This window comes from Lagopus leucura, unplaced genomic scaffold (assembly GCF_019238085.1).
Source record: "Lagopus leucura isolate 7727_CA_CO unplaced genomic scaffold, USGS_WTPT01 Super-Scaffold_100002, whole genome shotgun sequence".
Lineage (NCBI taxonomy): Eukaryota > Metazoa > Chordata > Aves > Galliformes > Phasianidae > Lagopus > Lagopus leucura.
This window is the reverse complement of record NW_024962263.1, coordinates 80,115,133-80,127,215: the sequence shown is the minus strand read 5'-3', so window position 1 is coordinate 80,127,215 and position 12,083 is coordinate 80,115,133. Positions and strand designations below refer to the sequence as shown.

The following is a 12,083-nucleotide window of genomic DNA, read 5'->3' as shown; positions in this document are numbered from 1 at the left end:
TATGAATTTCTCCTCCCTTTTCAGACTGTTGACTCATTACCCTGAATGCATGTGGGTGTTTTTTGCAGAGCCCTCTGCCATCATGCTCATTTCTAGCTGACTGCAGTTCAGACCTGTCACTACACTTGGTGTTTTGACCATTTCTAATGCTGATTGGTTTCGGTGAGTCATTCCAACCTGTCTCCAGGAGGTCCTCCACCTCATTTCAGGAGCACCTTTCCTGCTGCTGAGTGATGATAGTGCTCTGGAACTGTTTTCTGTCATTATGGTAGTTATATTGGTTGGGAACATTTCCAAATGGGTAACCTAAAGCCCATTGAATGTGGGCTAGAGAGAATAATTGATTGCTGGTGTAGCTTGTGAAAGTGTGCCTCATGTCCACAGGCAGAAATAGTGCCATTGGTTGTCGCAGACACCATGGTCAGATGACCTTCTGCTCATAATTCAATGGGGAAAAAGCGCACTGTCTTCCAGTGCTCCATGTTCCCTTCTGAGATGAGTGGTGGAGTCAGACTTAAGGAGAGCTGAAGTGGCAGAGGGGCAGAGAGCTGCTGACCCTTACATCCTTGGTGGGTGTCTTCGAGGTGTAGTTGTGCTGTCGAGGGACTCTGATCTAGGCTGCTTAGCAAGGAAACTGATTGCATTGGGCAGAGATGTCATCCCTCAAATTCCTGAGCTGCTTGAGTGCTGTGGCAGGCAGCTGGAGATGCAGAGAGTGGGAAGAGTTATGTCTGATTTCTAAAGGCTTGCTAGATTGATGACTGCATTATGGAGCTTTCAAAGGATGTTAATAAAGCTTTTCTGTACCTAAAAAATAATTGCTTGGATACATCAAGAAAGAGATGTATTGATGCCACGTAAGCATCTGACTTCAGGGCCTCATCCCAGTGATTCGCCTAAGCTTGTTTCCTGCTCTGAATTATACCCCACAGCCTCAGTGTTCACACTGACTACGCAGGTGCCGAGAGCCCTCCCTAAAAGTATCTGGGAGGAGGTGCTGTGTCCATCAGCTTCCTGACTCGTGTGCAGGAATAAACAAGAAACTTCACAGGGCTATAGAGGATGCTGTAAAGCTACTTTATATACATATAAACGTACATACATAGGTACATATACACACACTGTAGTAGTGCACAGCTTGATATTATTCTAATAGCAGTGTTGAATTCAGTAGGTTGCAAAGGTGTAAATGAGGTTTATTTTTGCCCTGTGTTTTGGGTGCTCTGTTGCACTGTGCCAGGACATGGCTCTGTGAGGTCCAAGTAGATTATCCAGATTCACTCTACTTGAGCCCATTTTGTCGATGGCATCTAGTTGCTTCCTGAATGTGTGTATTCTCACCAGTGCAGTCAGATGCATTTAACAGAGTTTCCAATGTTGAGTGCATGATGATCTGGTGAAACAGCTGAACCTGTACAGCAGTTCTGCAGAGCTGAGCTGATGAGTGCATTGGTTTAGTTAGCAACCAATGTGTTTTTCATTGAATGCATCCACGCAAGTGGACCAGCAGTACGTTTAGAAAAGATGAACTTATTTCACCTGTTGTTACTTGTAGGCAGCTCTCAAAGTAAGGTTCTGAGCATGAATGTAGATCTGATTTTCATAAGGAGTTTGAAAGAACAGCTCCAGAGAAGTACAGTCATTGCATCTGGTTGCATGGAAGAGTATGAGAAAGGGCCTGAAATGTGCAAAATAGTCTTCAGTCAGAAGGGCCCCATTTGTTTCCTAAGGATGACAGGTGAGAAGGCCCAGGATTTTAAGAGACCTACTCAATTCTTTTCCAAATTGTTTCTGACATATGTCAATTTTGAGATGAGAAGCAGGTAACCATAATGTCAGAGTATGTTATTTTTAAAGTTACTTACTTCCCACTGATTTTATGACCCCACTGCACCAGTCAGGGAGATCTAGAGGACTGGACACTGGGTGTTCACTCTGGCACTTTGGTACCAGGTGGCTGTGGTGGTGGCTGTGCTGTCATTGCTCTGTGCACAGTTCTTTGAAGACATGTTTCAGGAGCTCTGTGAGTGGCTATCTAGGCTATGTCTAGCTTGGAACAGAGGAAACTTGGATGTGTCCAGTCTGTAATGCCTCTAATGCAGCACGACTCTCTTTGCTTCCATTCCTGCTGTCTTTCTTGCTGCTCTGTCTGCATGGCAGCGCTAAGAAGCTGATGACTTCATCTCTCTCTGGAATAGTGCATCAATACATATGATGATAAGGCAAAGGTTTTCCTTTGTAACCCTCACTGTGAGTCATCTACACTGTGTACTGCACACATTAAGAGACTTCTCTGTGCTTATAGTTCTAAATCGTCCGTGCACAACAGTTATTGTCCATTAGAGTTGATTGTGGGTAGCTGCAACTCACCATTTTAAATGTTGTTTTCCCAGTATTTAGTAACAGTGAAATGGAAATGTGCCTGGCATAGTTAATTTGTGTTGTTAGTTGTAGGAGGTTTGAGACAGGTTTGCACAACTGAGGTTCTTTAAAATATTTAGAGGTATAAGCTGCATGAAAAGGTCTTGTGACTACAGCTGTGTTAGCACAGTGATACAGTGGCTGAGCAGCAGCTCTTCCTTACTAGTGGAATGAATTCTTGGCATGCTGCAGAGCAAGGGGTTGATGCAGAAAAAGATGCTCACCTGTCTCAGAAGGTTTTAGTTGACTGTAGTAAAAATAGTGAAACTTTTTTGATTGTGAAACATCAGATTATTTTTTTCATAGGCAAACACAGATGTTACTGAACATCAGTGTGTTTGATATGTTGGTAGTTTTTAGGTTCTGGATTTAGCATAAAGAAAGCTGTTCTATCAGTTGCTTGTGTAAAATACTTGAATCCAGTGATCAGTGGCATGTTTCTAACATCTCATCTAGAAGATATATTCACTCATTTAATGGCTCCACAAACTGTCGTTAAGACCTTAAGAAGCAGAAAAGTAGGAAGAAAGGGAAATAGACCTAAGGTTGGTAATTAATACCATCCCAATTGGTAAGACGTTGATTTTCAGCAAGGATGTTATGAAGGGTTTCTTCAGCTAACACTTTGAGAAAGTCCTTACATGAAATGGTACCTTTGGCTTATTGAAACCTCTTGAATTAAGATGGGTTTCTAGTCTATCCAAAAGGGAAAAAGATGCGATGAAATAATTGAGGAAGAAACCTTACTAATTTGATTTAAGGGAAAATGCTGGTTGAGACTTGAATTGCAAAAGCACAATCTGGCAGCAGTGCTGGCTGAAAGTAAGTTATTCTTTTATGTAGATCCACAGTTATGACAAAACATGTTCTTGATTGTTTCCTGCATACAGGACGGGGTGACATTCAGCCCCAGTTGGACAGTGCTCTGCAGGATGTCAATGATAAGTACCTGCTGCTTGAAGAAACTGAGAAGCAAGCTGTCAGAAAAGCTCTCATCGAGGAGCGTGGTCGATTCTGTACTTTCATCTCGATGCTGCGGCCTGTGATAGTAAGTGCTCTCCATTTAAAGTTGGTACAGTGCACAAATGGGATATGTCCAATAACCTCTAGAAAGATAAAGTTCAGTCTGCATCTCTAGCTGGCAAATGGTGGGAGTTGGGCACTTACTTGTAAGCACATAGAGTAATTCAGCAGCTGAAGGTTGCCTCTAAGAAGACTAATGGGGATATGGTGGGTGCTAATGCTTAGCAGAGCTTGAGTTCCTTCTGCGGATGAATTTGAGACATTGACAATGAACAGTTTTTTCCATTGCTTTTTTTCTCATCATCACATTTTAATATAAACCTTCCTTATTCCTACTCCAGTACTAGCTCTGATAAATGTTTTAAGACTTCCCCTGTACTTACAGTGATGTTATCTGACAGATTGCAGCCTGCTTTCATGCAGTTTTCTGGCAGCTGTTTTCCTCCTGTGTGACAGTTTTTTCAGTTCATTGAAAGGGCTTCAGTGTATTTTCCTAATCTTAGGTTGTCTGAAGCCCAGCGATGAATCGTTTGTGGCTTTCTGCAAGATTGATGCATTTCTGAAGGGCCTTCAGTGTATTAGGAAAATTTTGTTCCTAGTGTTTGTTTACAGGGAGTATCTGTCTCAACAAAAAGTCATGATGAGAGAGGTGGAAACATACCTGAACAGGTGGAGGTCAGTTGCAGGCTGAGGGCCCAGGTCTAGCCACCAGAGTAGCAACAGCAATACTGTGGTAATTTGTGGTGCTGGAATATTCTGAACTAGCTGTTGATACATCTTGAGCTAGGCTGAATCATAGATGTGCTAATGATCCACACCTGTATATTGCCCTAATCTTAAAGTTTCCAAAAGCTAGCAGAAGTATGAGTTTAGCTCCTATTTTCAAGTTTGAAGTTGAAGGTCCATTAGTGAGCGTACAGAGAAGAGTAGAAATTAATACAGATGTCACAAAAATGGCATTCTTTTTCTGGAATCGTCACAAAAAGAAGGCTGAGATATCATCTCACTGATGAGAGGATTTCTGGGCCTCATAACATAGAGCAATCTTAAAAGAGTCATACAATCATTAGAGTTGGGAGGGATCATTAAGGGCCATCTGATCTGACTCCCCTGCAGTGAACAGAAATGCCTACAGCTAGAGCAGATTGCTCAGAGCCCCAGCCAGCCTGGTCTTGAATGTCTCCGAGGACAGGGCCGTCCTCCACATCTCTGGGCGACTTGTGCCAGTGCCTCACCATCGTTACTGTGAGAAACTTTATATCCAGTCTAAATCATAGAACTCTAAATGAATGTTTCCAGCTCTCTTTCATAAGCAGTGATTGCTTAGTCAATAAGGAAGAAGCAGCTCCAGTGGGCATTCCTGTGGTCGTTGGAAAAAAGAAGTACATTATGTTGTGGGTCCAATTTTTAAAACCGAGGCTGTGATTAGACTTCTTCTTTTGTCTTTTCAGGAAGAAGAAATATCAATGCTGGGAGAAATAACCCATTTACAGACCATATCCGATGACTTGAAAAGTCTCACCATGGATCCACACAAGTTGCCATCTTCAAGTGAACAGGTTAGTGTGGAAGATGTTTTTATTTTTAGCTTGTTAAGTTCTTTGTGTGTTGTGAGAAATACTGACTGCTAGCACTGAGTGGCTTAACATTACATTGCATAGATTCTTCTCTGCAGCAGTGCAGTTTTTAACATTAAGTAACTTTTAAAAAATTGGAGTTGAAGTACCAGCCAAGTGCTCCTGAACTATTTGGGGAGACCAGTGTGAAATGGTACTTAGCAAAAATCTATGAAAATATATGAAAATGAATGAAAATGCCTGTTTTCTGCTGAGGGTATTGAATGGGTGATACCTCCTCACCCTGCCACATCCCTGCCTATGTGTGATTACAAGATTGCTGAGATTAGATATCTTGATGGAGCCAAACAATTGAACATTACTACAAGCTGTCATTAAAATGCATAGAAAAATGTTTGCAGTTAAATGACTCCAAAAAGGATCTTTTAAGTCAGCCCTGCTGAGCTCAGTTTTCTTGTCATGCCTTATCATTGACCTGACAGTATAAAGGATGGAAGCTCTGTTGCCGGCGGATATTGGATCTTCAAATTTTTTTTAATGTGAGTTTTTAAATACTAAAGCTGTTGCAGGTTTTTTTTTAAGAGAAAAAGAAAACCAGTAGTCTGAGATATGGATAAAATGAAACTCCAGTTTACTTTTTGAAGATGTTTTCTGCTCACTTTCTGAACTCTCTTTTTGTGATAGCTGTTCTAATGTTAAAGAACTGTAGTTTCTGGAAACCCAGAGAGTTGGCTGTCCTCTGTGGGAACTGTAACATGCACAGTGTAATTCTAGCAGAAAAAAATGTGTCAGTTGGTACTGAAATCTTGCAGTGGGGACAAATGTTGTGTGAACAGCAAGTGGTTTCTGCTAACAGAGGAAGAAACATTTCCATGTCTTTGATGCTGTTGATTATCTTTCATCAGGTAATTTTAGATTTGAAAGGTTCTGATTACAGTTGGTCTTACCAGACTCCTCCATCCTCTCCCAGTACCACCATGTCCAGAAAATCTAGTGTTTGCAGGTAAGTAGACTGGTAATATTAAATTTTAACCTGTTTGGGGGCAAAGAGATGCAGGTTCAGACTGTGGTGTAGATTTGTATTCATACTTAAACAACAGCTCTTAATGAAATAAATCCCTTATGGTCTTTATCCATGTAAGTATGTGACTGGGAATACTAAAAAGGATGGGCATCACTGAACAACTTTCAAGCTCAAGACAACTTGACGATGCTTTTGATTCAGTTCTCTTGAAGCCATTTCAGATCAAAGAGCAGACTGTACTAATTTAAGCTCTGAGATTGTTCGCTTATAATTTCCTTTTCTGTTTTTCATATAATGACTTTTTAGATTATTCTAAGTAGCTCTTACTAATCAGTAAGTTAACTGTTTAAAAAAGGAAAAACATTCTTGGCAATTACGCTGTCAGTCTGGTAGAGGGGAATGCTTTTTTGATACAAGTTTTTTTTTTTTTAAACTGTTTAATGCTGTCTAATACTGTCCTGAAATATGTTGAAACACTGGGTTCTGTCTATGCTTTCTCTGTAAAACTGTTTTCTGTCATGAAACAGTTTATTAGCATGCTGCCCCTGTACCCAGCGTCTACATTTACTCTTTCCTTTTATTGAAAAGGAAGACATCCTATTGTGTATTCTGCTCCAACACCTTTGTAGCTGCTCTCAAATGATTACCTTTTAGTTTGCTTTATGAATAATGTACTACAGGTTCCCTGTGTATGAGCAAAGTTACCTATAGCATGTCAGAGCAAGTGAACGCGACTTCTTTTATGTATCTACTTGTCTCTGCATGCAGATATATATAAAAAAATCCTGCAATACTTTTATATATATGAAAACATGCATATTTAAAGCAATGAGCACAGGCTTATAGATGCAATATCCTGAAGCTATCAAAGAAAATGGCTGAAAATCCATCATCTGTTCCTAATCAACCTAATTTTATGCGGTAAAACCTACATAGGCACTACTGTGTATGGATAAAATACAGCAGAGCTCCTCTTCCTGTGCTGCTGGCTGACTTGTCCATCTTATGTGTATGTGGGATTTATGGTCAGGTGCAATGCAGTGCTGGCCCATGTATAGTTCAGAGCCATCTCCTTAGCTAGGCAGTGGATGCCTGTCAGTGAGGATAGGAAAATGCCTTCAGACTGATGCATCCTGCTAGTCCTGCTTAGCCACCCCAGAAAGAAACTTCAGCTGCTCCCACGTTTTGACTGGCTGTTCTGACTGACACTGCTGTTCTTCGTGAGTACTGAAGACTAAAAATCAATCTTCTTGGTTGAAATGTTTTTTTGGTGTCTTATTTTTAATGGATATTAATTTGGATTATTAATTTTTTGATGGTCTTTCTTAAAGCTGCATATCTGGAGACAGGACTTCACCGAATAAACTATCACCTGCTTTTATTCCCAATAGAAAGCATTCATGTGAGAGAAACTTGTCTCAGACACTCTGAATATGAGGTTTTGGTAATGCTGTCAAAAGTCTCATATGCTGGCTGCTGGCTGACCCAAAAACTGCATGTCAGGATGCAGACTTGTAGATGAACCATGATGCCTTTGGACCCTCTGCTACAGATTTCTCTGAAAATTTGGTCTGTGGTGCAGTAGAAGAGAGCTGTCAGCAAGCTTGTTTGCTCATAAGTGTAAAGGCCAGAAGGCGTGTAACACCCCTTCATCCATAACCTAACTTGAACTGCTAGTGGTTACGGAATGTTATTTAAGTGAAATTCCAGGTAAAATGCCATTTTCTCTCTGGTCACAAGGGATACTGCAGCTGCTTATGGTTCTTTACTGATATATATGTGCATATATATATATATATATATATTTATATTTAAATTTATTTTGTCAACATTTTTTCTTTTCCGGTTTATGCTGCCTGTTGCTAGAGACATGTGGAATGTTAATTGTACTGTATATGGGTCTCTCCCCACCCCACCCTTGTGTCTTTTCCTCTCCCCTTTCCTTTCTCTGTTCCTTTTGTCTCTCACAGCAGTCTGAACAGCGTTAACAGTAGTGATTCCCGGTCCAGTGGCTCGCACTCGCACTCACCTAGTTCACACTATCGCTATCGCAGCTCCAATCTGCCTCAGCAGGCACCCATGAGGCTGTCCAGTGTGTCCTCCCATGATTCTGGATTCATGTCCCAGGATGCTTTCCAGTCCAAATCGCCATCCCCTATGCCACCAGAAGCACCTAACCAGGTACGTGCAAGCATGAGAACAACAAAAAAAACTGACTGTGAGCTGGACTCCGTTGCTTGGCTCACCTTTCACAAAAGGATATGATGTAATTTTGGGGTACCTTGAAGTCAGATTAATCCCTGAGGATTTGTCTGACTGCACTTCATCCATCTAAAAGTTGGGCCTCTGTGAGTGATATGTACTGCTGTTGCAGCTGGCAGTGAAGAAGGGCATGAGTCGCTCTCAGGGGATGCGGTTTTTGCTCTGGCCCTGAAGGGAGCTTGGATGCCTAACTTTCAGATGGGTACAGAGGAGAAAGAATAAGAAATCCCTCTGCAGGAAGGAGTAAATACTCACTTTACCCACTGAGGTTACCAATTAATATCCTACGCCGATTGCAACTTGTTAGTATCTGATGGCTGTTTATTTTTTAATGGACGAACATTAGTGCCAGAACAGCCTTCTGACAGCCATTGTATCAATACAATGGTGGCTTTGACAACAAGGATACTGTTTTTATTCCCACCAAATGGGCCCCTACAAAGGGCCTGGAATACTCGACATCATAGGAGGCTTTAGTTTTGTCATTTTTGATGACATCCCTTTCTGTGGATAGGCTTACATTCAGCAGGTAGCTCTCCCAGTGAAATTTTTAGGGTATCATCAACAACAGCACTGCTTCATGTAGGCCTGGGGCATATTCTTGAGAGAAGCTCAGCATTTTTCTTTCTATATACTTAACTCTTTCATTTAATAAAAATGCTTTGTTTTCAAATGAATACATCTACAGCTGTCCGCAGTCTGGACACATCAGCATTGTTTTTATAGATGACAACCTGAAGAACTTTGTGCACACTAATAAAATGAATGTTTTGTTTAGATTGGCTATGGCTAACCTAAGTGAAATGCAAAAAAGTAAATGAGCAATAATAAAGTAAACTGGAATAGTAACAAGGTAAGGAAGTTGACTTTTAAGATACGTACATTGGTTATACATGCTAGCATCATCTCTGATTTTCATAGTATCCACTGCACCTGCATAAAAGGGTGGTAATCTACATGATGGTGCTGTGTTTGCTGATGAGGATGTAACTTTGCAATTGCCCTTAGCATGGAAAAAACCCAACACCTCTCTTTGCAAGTTCCCCTGTTAAACAAGGGAGAGAACTTAGGCCGGTATCAGCTGGCAGAACATCCTGAAAGTCGATGGAGTCACGCTGATCTACACCAGCTAAGTTCATACGCTTTCACTTCATTTTAGAAACTATCCATAAAGTTGCAAACTGATCCAAGCATCACTTGAGCTATTCGTGAGCTGTAGAAGGCTGCAGCAGTGTGGCGTTGACTTGACAAGTGTAGTGTGTTGGTATAACAAATAGATATGTGCTCTGTGTGTCTCTAGTTCTGTCTACCTTTACGCAGAGGAAAAGGTAACAGATCATTGCCTGGCCGCTTCATCTCTGCTTAAGTGTCTCGCTTTGTATGTTCAGCACTAAGTAAAATATGTGTGTGTTGTGCTGACAGATAATTGTGATCGTGAGCTTACTGAGAAGCTGTTCAGTTTACAGCGTTATTTCGTGTTGTGTGTCTCTAACCAACTGACAGAACTTCCTTTTGGGGTTGTGATTTGAGGCTGGGTGGTGGGTGGGAGGAGCAGTGGTGGCAGCTGCCGGCTGTTTCTGAAACACTGATGTCATTGTTTCTGGTAGTGACACTGAGGAAGCAGAAAAGCAAGCTTTGGGATCAACGAAGGAAATTAAGAGCCATTTATCTTGTGCAGGTGGACACTTTGCTGATGCTTGCTAGCTACATGCTGTGGCATCTGCTAGCAGCAGTAGTTTTTAGGACAAGGCCCATTTTCTTTTAATAATGGATTTTAAAAGACAGTAAAAAGGAGCCACATAAAATCCCTGAATTACGGGAGTGGGACTGTGTGATCTACATGAAGCTTTTATGCTCTCACCTATACTGAAAATTAATCTGAGTTCATTCAAAATAACAGATAAATGATTAAATCTGAAAGAAGAAATAAGCAGGGATTTGAACAAGATGCAGGCTGTGCCAGAGGAGAGATGACTGTCAAAATGAACAGGCCTACAATTGCTGACTAGTCTTTACAGTCTTTACATCATACTCTGCACAGAAAGAAAGAAAAGGAATGATTATTCTTTTTAATTGAGTATGCAGTATTCCCCAATATTCTCTGCAGCATTATGCTTGACATCACTGGGAGTGAAAGGGTTAGCCTCTAACAGATAGCTGCGCATTTAGAAGGGGCTCTTCCGAAATGCTTTATCAAGCAAGTGCAGCTGGATGAAAAGCATTGCAGATCTCTTTCTGCAGGTGAAAGGTTTCTCTAAATGCCAGATGTGAGGTCAGCCTTGGTCAGCGTTGCCCTTTGCATGTGCTGAAACCTTGTAAAGCCCTTGGAAGATCTTCTGCTGGGAGCAGAGAGTATAAATGAAAGTCCAGTGTGGTTGGTGCTGTTTGACCATTTGTGCCCTGTGCAGTACTCAAGCTGAGGATCTGAGATGAGGTGGCATGCTGATGGTGCCATTAAGTCTCTGTTAAGGAGATGACAGTAGAAGGCTGGGCTTGCAGCGAGCACTCACGGTGATTTTCATCAGATAGAAAGTGATTATAGAGCTGGATTTTAGAGGCTGCTAATGACTTGACAAGTGAAAGCGAGGGGAGAGAAAGAAGTGTATTAAAGAGGAGGGGAGAAAAGCAACAAACTGTTCATTTAGTCAGACAGCAGAGAACTGACTCTTTCTTGCTGGAATATTCTGGAAATCATTTTCCCTTTAACAGTAAGGTAGAGGGAAACCAGAGGTGAATTTGCTTCCGCGTGAAAACTAAGAAGATTCTACTTTTGAGGAAATTTCATTGCTTGAAATAGCTTGAGGGTGGAATAGGGAAAATATACCGTTGCAGCTATTCAGTTGTCCATATAAATTACCATATGTTCCTAGATTGAACCACAAAAAAATGTTATAGAAATAAATGCATCTATCAGTTTCACCAGGCACTTGCTTTTCCTAAACATCATTTTTCAAAATTAAGTTTCTCAAGGGTTTGTCCCTAGCTAGAAAGAAGAAGTGAGTAGTTCCTCGCTTCTGGAGATGAGACAGGCCGAGGAGGTGACCTTGAGTCCCCGTGCTTAGCTTTCAGAAATGTAACTGATGTGTCTTTTGCTGATTGCAGAGGGACATCGGGCCTGGCTCTTCATTAGAGTTTGGTCTCCTGGGAAACTCTTGCCCAGGAGCAGTCTAGTACAGGAGGAAGGGAAGGGTTAAGAAAGCAATGCTGTGTTTGGATAGAGAGCATAGCAAACAAAGGAAACAGATAATCCAAGAACTTGGAAGAGTGTGTGAGAGACCAAATACCATGCTGCACATACAGAACGTACATCTGAGGGATTGCTTGTTGCTGTGCAGAGCAGTTTTAACTTTCTGCTGGTACAGTTAACATCAGGGACACATCAGAAAACATGCAGTTTTCTCAGAAGAGGTGATCTAGGAGCTGAGCAGAACCACCATTATCACAGCTGTGGGAAAAAAATAACCTCCCAGGATTAAAGTAGCTAAAATGAAAGAACTAATTTTAAAAACCGTTCAAATTAAGCAATCATTTTTAAAAGGGATAAACTAAAATGAACTGAAAAAAGCCAGAGTTGCATTGCTCACTCCAGGGGATGTGAAGCAGAACTGCTCAGCCCTGTGTTGCCTGTGTGCGTGCATCTGCAGCAAGCACTCAAGTTTGGAGACCTTTTGCCCAAGCAGTAACCGTGCAGTTTCTGTTCTCAGCCACTCATGTACTTTCTGCTAAGGAATGAAGGGTGGTCTGTGCTTTGCACAGTCAGATCCTCTCAGCCAGTC

General features: G+C 41.4%; 1 protein-coding gene across 13 annotated transcripts in view; it reads left to right on the top strand.

Moving 5' to 3' along the window:
* Nucleotides 1-12,083, top strand: part of MTSS1 (MTSS I-BAR domain containing 1) — a 118,439-nt gene that overhangs the window by 95,600 nt on the left and 10,756 nt on the right. For 10 of the 13 annotated variants that reach the window (XM_042870323.1, XM_042870328.1, XM_042870318.1 and 7 more), the window contains 4 exons: nucleotides 3,312-3,469; nucleotides 4,896-5,003; nucleotides 5,927-6,024; nucleotides 8,016-8,226. In XM_042870323.1, coding sequence (XP_042726257.1) covers nucleotides 3,312-3,469; nucleotides 4,896-5,003; nucleotides 5,927-6,024; nucleotides 8,016-8,226 — 575 coding nt within the window. The remainder of the gene's footprint in view (nucleotides 1-3,311; nucleotides 3,470-4,895; nucleotides 5,004-5,926; nucleotides 6,025-8,015; nucleotides 8,227-12,083) is intronic. The other 3 variants (XM_042870319.1, XM_042870316.1, XM_042870322.1) reach the window with 1 other exon arrangement.